Raw genomic sequence first — 7,831 nt, 5'->3', positions numbered from 1 at the left:
ACACCTCGCAACCCTTCACCGTTCCTCCATCAAGGGTAATGAGGGGGAAAAGCTATTCAGGCAGTTTCTGGCAGAGAAAGATGCTGTTCACCACCTGATAAGCTCTCCATGCATTTCGGGAAAGAAAGGCACTGGGGCGGCGAGCTGAGAACCAGCGCGGCCCGCCCCAAGATACCAAACTCCAGATTCCAACCGAGACTGAACGGGACACGGTGGAGGTTCCACTCGAGCCCGGCAGCCTCGGCGGCCCGTTTCAGCATAGCTGATAATTCTGGATCCGGCTCGGGCAACATTGAACTCCCGGAGGGAGACAATGCAGCCGAGTCATCATCTCTAGAAGTCAGCTCACCCTCCGATGCTGCAATCGGCGTCCTGTCCTCCAGGGGAGCCCCGAGTGAAACCGCTGGCCCACCCATTACAGATGGACTAGCAGACAACACAGGAGGCCCCAGTGGTTGCAGTGGAAGGGAGGAGTGAGGAGCCCACAGGGAATGGTTACCGGGCGGGACATCCAACACTATCCTCCGGTCACCCATCCCACACAGCACCCGAGGGTGGGGCATGGTAATGGGGACTCGCTCTCCGCGACTGAAGGCGAGTCTCGCCCTCAACACTGCGACAGTCATGTTCCCACAGAGAAAACATGAGCTGTCCACAAAAGCTGTCTCAGCGTGCTGTAAGCCAAACACGTGACACAACAGTTGTGACCATCAGAGAGAGACAGGGAACGACCGCACCCAGAAACGCACGGGCGGAATGACATCTTGAAAAAGACGCAAACGCACCCGTGTTGCTCTTTCAGAAAATAGGACCGTCACCAGTGCCGGAGCACACAGGGGAATGACCGCGGCAACACTGAACAGAGAACTGAAACAGTGAAGCACTCACTTTTCCGCCCTCTAACCAGCCATCAACACACACAAACATTTAGAAATTTGTTGCTGTTAAAACAGCAGTTGAGAGCTCAAAGCTCGCGATCACCGCTGCACTCGCGCTGTAGAACACCAGCACTGGGGGAGTCTTCTTGAAGAACACCGACACACTCGCTCGTTGTAGACAACAGCACTCTCAGAGACATCAAACGATCGGCTCCGAAGCGAAAGGCAACTAGTGCGTGCATCCACTTCCATATTTATACCCGCGCCGCGGGGGCGGAGTGTGTGATGCGAATCACGCACGCCAATTACATTGGCTCGTTCAATAGTACTCGAAGAAGACAGGCTCTCTAGCGAGATCCCATTTCAGTCGGCGTCGACTACGTCCGACGTTATCGACTGAAAGGGAACTGAACATGTAGGGCGGTACCTGGCCAGTATACTTGAAAATTTAGGAAGGCACTTGATTTGGATTGAATCACTGGATTGATGTTGTTTGCTATTGCTGCGATCTCATGTGACTGACAGGTTGTCTCGCCTTCGCACCAGTAAACACATCATCAGAGAAGAGATGTTGTTGCAAGAGGGAAGGTAAGTTATTTTGATTAAAGATTACAAAGGCATTTGAAAAAATATATATAAATAAGGGCATCATATATAAATACTGCAGTATTTCATAGAAAACAACTGTTTATTTTGATTTCTTTGTGACTTTAAAGATTAATGTTACTTTGTATAATATTCATATTGAATTCTAGCAAAGATGACAAAATATTTATTTGCAATTGCTGTCCTGCAGCAAAACATGAGGACAGTTGCATTGTAGAACATAAATGCAATGGTGATTTTGTGTGCAACCAGGACACACTAGTGCAAAATTACTATGCTAGAATAGTGACATAACAACATTTTGAAAAAAATAAATAAAAATAAAATAAAAAAAGCTAGTGTAGATAAAGAGACTTTTTGTTACGGTATACAAAGTCATTGTTTCCTTCTCGTCTTGTGTTTATGTTGTTGTATAAATGCATGTGTGTTGTGGGCGTGATTGTGTGTCATTGCCTAATCCGCTCCAGCTGATCATCATTTCATTCACTAGCTGCAGCTCATCTCATCACCTGTTATCTATCCAGAGATCATGACAGACTTGGTAACACTTTAGTTTAGGGTCCAATTCTCACGATTAACTAGTTGCTTATTAGCATGCATATTACTAGGATATTGGCTGTTTATTAGTACTTATGAAGCTCATATTATAATGCCTAATTCTGCACGACCATATTCTAAATCCCTTAATCCTATCCAATACCTAAATTTACCAACTACCTTTCTAACTATTAATAAGCAGTAGCTACAAGCTAATATGGAGTTAACTGAAGCAAAAGTCGTAGTTAATATGTAGTTTTGAGGATTAAATGCTAAACTTAAGTCTGACCATAAGAAAAGAAAGAAAAAAAAACTTGTCAAATTGGACAGATAATGAAACTAAAGCATTTCTCGTCATCCAGGATGGAGATGCCCAATGATTCACATTAAAGAGTTTACCGGTATTTTGGTAGTGATGTATCTTAACGATAAAAAGACGGAACGCCATTGGATTGTGACTACATTAGTCCTTTCATATCAAAACAATCATTTATCACAGATCAGGCTTTAGAATTAACATTAGGTATACTTATGTGTTGCAGAAGTGTTTTTGCTTTTGTGTTTAATTGTGACATAAATAATTAGGCCCAAATGACATGATCAGGCACTTTGTTGAAAATAAACAACCCTAAATACTAAATAATAATAAATCCTAAATCTTAAATATGTTATCCTATTACAGTGCATAGTCAACTTTAAGTAATTTAAGCTAACTGTAATAATTAAATCTGTCATCATTCCTCATGTTGTGCATTTCTTTCTTCTGCAGTACACAAAAGAAGATATTTTGAAAAATGTTGAAAGCAGTTTTAAAAAATAAAAACACATAAAAAAAATCACAGAACAAAATAAGAAAGTAAATACAGGTTTGGAACAACATGAGAGTGGGTAACTTATGTTAATTTTTGGATGAACTATCCTTTTAAAAATCCTGACCAGACAGCAACATTGCCTCAACCAATGGTGTGTGCTTGCTTGGGATGGGACTGTTTGTCTGACTAATGATAGATGGGGGAGTGTTCAGAAACCCTAAATTGAAACAGCATTTTTGGTGACATGAAGAAACGACACACGTCTCCTTTCTGTTGCTAATCACAACACATTATGCAAAAAGTCAACATGCACAACACATTATGCAAAAAGTCAACATGCAATGTAATTTGCGATAGTCTTTTCTTCCCTATTGTGACTTATATCCAACTTTAATGGCTTCAATTAGAAAAAATGTAGGGTGGGACTTGATTTTGATTTTAAATTGGGAATTGATTGGATCTTTTGATCGTTGTCATTTGCTATTGCTGTAATCGTATATAAGTGGCAGGTTTTCCCACGCTCACTCCAGTAAACACCTCATCAGAGAAGAGAAGTGATATCGCTGCAAGAGGGAGAATTTATTTTGATTAAAGATTGTGAGGACACAAAAATAAAAATAATAATAATGATGATGTGCACTTATACATAATTTATAATAAATATGATCATATTTAAAAAACAACAACAAGAATTGTCAATTTTGATTTAATGGTTACTAAAATAAAGAAGAACCGTCAGAATTTACAATGTTAAAGTTTTATTGTTCAAATGCATAAAGTTTACAAAAGGCAAAATCAGGGTTGAAATTAACAAGAAGAGAGGAAAAACATCAATACAGCGCTGCCTTGAGAGTCCATGCTCTGATATAGAAAAGCATTCAGTGCGCATGATGAGTGTTCCAAAAACAAAAAAACGTCCTGCATTTATAATTAAGGACTACAAATAAATTCGTCGAGGAGAATCACTGGGAAAAAAAATGTGACGATATTTAAAATATAGAACCTAGAGGCTCTGTCTGCTCTGAGCATGTGGTCTTTGTTTGAAGTTTGTGTGGCTGAATCCATTCAGCTGTCACTGAGAGACAGCAGCAGCAATAGAGTCAGTAGGCTACACTCAGAGTGTGTCACTCGGTACAGGCGGGCGATTTTTCATCTCTCTTTCTCTCTTCAGTCCAGGATGGCAAAATAACACGGTGAAGGCGGGTAGATCAGCAACTGCGTATATGAGAGACTGTTATTACAGTAATTTTAGTTTCCACTAGTTAAACACTCTGGACACCCGCTTGTAAATGCGTATTGGTAAAATTAAAGTGAATCGATCGGAGATGTGGAGAGCCGGTGTCCTGCTGCTGCTCACCGGCTATGTGTGTGCGAGTGTGCCCGAGGAGCCAGCGGACAGAGCGACTCCATCTGACGGCTACTGCAGCTGGATAACGCGGGCTCAGCCGCACGGAACTGGAGGCAGGAGAGAGGGCTTCAATGAGTTCAGACTGCGAGTGGAAGGAGAACCGGAGCATTATCATCCCGGGAGCACTTATCGAGGTACATATCACTATTTCAGCTGTTAGTGCGAGACGCTTCACAGTGCGCGCGCTAGAGATTTGTTTTGCGTCTCAAAAACTAGCTTATATATATTTTTTTATACCTAAAGTAGCTGTTGGATAAAAAGTAATTACAACACCACATTAACATTCAGCAAGCATGTTATTAGATTTTAATTGTTTTCAGGAGAGTGGTAGCCTAGCCTATATTTGTGTCAGGTCAAGGCAAGTTGTCATATACCAGGGCATGTTGTCACATAGTTAATTTTAATTTAATTTATGAACTATTGTCTGTTTTCCTGTAATTAACAATTCTGTTGTCGCAGTTTTATAAATTGTTCATTTTAAGTGCTGCTGAAAGCTCTTATATAACTTTTAAATACAGATGTCATAAAATAGGCTATGGCTTGATTTAAAGGTGCGGTAAGTGATCTCCCAGAATTGTTGTTGAACACTGTTGATATTTGAAATCAACCTAAAAAAACACACCCCCTCTCTTCATTTCTCTGCCTCCAAAATTCACAAACACTTTACAGCCCGCACAACCCTTGCTCCGAGCTGCTATGTTGCCAAGTCCGCTATTTTCCCACGGAATTGGGCTACATTTAAGCTGTTGCCGTGGTTAATCTTTTTTTTCTGCTGGTTTATTTCCACCCCCGTAAGTATGATTTCGACACTCCAACACCCCAAGTAAACACACAAATTTAGTGGAGAATTTGGCCCTCTGATGGAGAAAATAGCATTGGGCTGTTTTGGGCTACTTTTGATGCACAGACCTGGCAACCCTGCCGAGCTGGTCTCGAATGCGCCAACAATGCTAAACACAGCATTCTCTAGTCTAGTGTTACTAGCTGGCCTCCGTTACACACACAATGCAAGAGTGGTTGTATTTTTCATTGCAGAAGCAAAGAAAAATAGTGCTTCTTGAAAAATAAAGCAAAGATGATGAACGAACAACAAGGAAGCACAAACAAATGAATATACAGTAGCCTACACATGAGTAAATACAAGAAACCGTTGATTGTTAGTCGCCAGCAGCACAGCAGCTCCAGACAAACAATGATACTCAAAACTGTCCTGTAACTATGGCTAACATTACAACAACTGCCATTTCTTGTTTCTCTGAAACCGCAAAACCAATGTTACTTATGTACGGAGCAGAAACAACACAACCTCTGCATACATTTTCATGACTTTCCGTGTAGGTCTCTCCAGTCACTAGAAAGCTTTTCTAATATTAAAGCGGGTCCTAAAGCTGTTGCCTGATCATAACCCTTCTTTTTCCAGTGATATTCCTCTGAGATTTTCTCTTTTGGATTGACTATCATCTCTCTTTCAACCATCTTTCTTTAAATCTCCCTCTTGCTCACTCTCTGTCCTCCACCATCATATGCCCCCTAATGCTGATTGGCTACACATTTGTTGTGGTACTCGGTCTGACCAACTTTTCAACAACATTTTTGAAAAAACGCACCTTACTGCACCTTAAATAGGCAGTGTTGTCATATTTATTTTTAAAAAGGCCTTGTTTGCTAGCCCTGCTTTCCCCTATGAGACTGTAAATTGTGGTTTGCACCTAGTGTCAAAATTCTGTCTAATTAGGTAGTCTAGTGTACAAGGGTTTGAGACAAGATAGGAATATTGCATATAATGTCAGGTTTAAAAGACACTAATCTTATGTATCTTTTTACCTACACCAAAAAAAATATTTTATGATACATTACACAATCTTTTACTAACAGGTTATTATCAAACATTATTTAGTCATAGATCAGTAGTCCATATACATAGTTTCATGTATAATTTATGAAAATCAAAGTTTTATAATTTTTCTAACCATTTGTACTGTTGCATTGACCAAGGATCTGTTTATATGTATTACACAGTATGTTTGAAAGATTTTGTAGATAAGAAGCATTTGAGCATGAAATATAGAAAGAAGAAAAAGATTTGGAAATACAAGCTGTTCCCTTACGAAGGGAACTCAACGATGCGTCCATCGACGCCATGGGAACGCCCCCAGCGTGACTGCGTCTGAAGCATCTATGTCAACTAGTCCAATGGAAAGAATGAGCGTCACGGGCGGGTGACGTCATGACCAGGATATGATAAAAGCACATCCGGTGCAAACCGGCATTAGCTTCTGTTGCCTCAGCAAGCGATCTGTGTCAAACTGTCTGTTATATTTACTGTTGTCTGTCTGATATATATATTTATGGAAACTAAACAATTGCACAAACTCTGTGTTCTCCCTGCTCGCGCTATTTAACGAGTAGGGACACACACGAGCTTTGTGTGATGGGTTTGGGAGTAGAGCATGCGGTATCAGCCTCCGAGGGGGCTGATTGCCAACATTGTGAGAAGCTTTCGCTTCGCATGCTCCGCTCCCGCCTGTCACTTTTCGAGGAAAGTGGCCGGGCTCGCAATTCTCAGGGTGACAGGTCCCGCGTCTGCCGAGGCAGCGCGGAGAATGCATTCCTGTGGATCGCGGATAGGATCTCTTTACGGGGTTGGAGACGGGTCCGCGGATCTTATCTCCTCCCTTTCCACGAGGGATCCAGTGCTCTCTCGCCGGTCTCGGAAGCCCGCGCTGCGGTCTCTTCCGCCCGGGGAGAGAGAGAAATCAATGCTTCAGTGCTCTACCTCCGAGGAGGTAGTTGTGCTGGGCATTGAAAGTGACACAATCATGGGGGAAGTGAATTTGCCATCTCTTTCCCCAGCGTATGAGAAATATATATAGCCTATACAGGTCCTTCTCAAAAAATTAGCATATTGTGATAAAGTTCATTATTTTCCATAATGTAATGATAAAAATTAAACTTTCATATATTTTAGATTCATTGCACACCAACTGAAATATTTCAGGTCTTTTATTGTTTTAATACTGATGATTTTGGCATACAGCTCATGAAAACCCAAAATTCCTGTCTCAAAAAATTAGCATATCATGAAAAGGGTCTCTAAACGAGCTATTAACCTAATCATCTGAATCAACTAATTAACTCTAAACAGCTGCAAAAGATTCCTGAGGCTTTTAAAAACTCCCAGCCTGTTTCATTACTCAAAACCGCAATCATGGGTAAGACTGCCGACCTGACTGCTGTCCAGAAGGCCATCATTGACACCCTCAAGCAAGAGGGTAAGACACAAAGAAATTTCTGAACAAATAGGCTGTTCCCAGAGTGCTGTATCAAGGCACCTCAGTGGGAAGTCTGTGGGAAGGAAAAAGTGTGGCAAAAAACGCTGCACAACGAGAAGAGATGACCGGACCCTGAGGAAGATTGTTGAGAAGGGCCGATTCCAGACCTTGGGGGACCTGCGGAAGCAGTGGACTGAGTCTGGAGTAGAAACATCCAGAGCCACCGTGCACAGGCGTGTGCAGGAAATGGGCTACAGGTGCCGCATTCCCCAGGTCAAGCCACTTTTGAACCAGAAACAGCGGCAGAAGCGCCTGACC

At 41.7% G+C, this 7,831-nt stretch overlaps 1 protein-coding gene across 1 annotated transcript in view; it reads left to right on the top strand.

Moving 5' to 3' along the window:
• The first annotated feature begins 3,907 nt into the window (after positions 1-3,907).
• spon1a (spondin 1a) overlaps positions 3,908-7,831 on the top strand; it is a 509,033-nt gene continuing 505,109 nt past the window's right edge. The window contains exon 1 of the mRNA XM_077248223.1: positions 3,908-4,375. Coding sequence (XP_077104338.1) covers positions 4,123-4,375 — 253 coding nt within the window. The 5' untranslated portion in view covers positions 3,908-4,122. The remainder of the gene's footprint in view (positions 4,376-7,831) is intronic.

Source organism: Siphateles boraxobius, unplaced genomic scaffold (assembly GCF_051911475.1).
Source record: "Siphateles boraxobius isolate OS27281-9 unplaced genomic scaffold, OSU_SipBor_1 30, whole genome shotgun sequence".
Lineage (NCBI taxonomy): Eukaryota > Metazoa > Chordata > Actinopteri > Cypriniformes > Leuciscidae > Siphateles > Siphateles boraxobius.
Note: the sequence above shows the minus strand (reverse complement) of the source record. Positions and strands in the feature narration are given on the sequence as shown.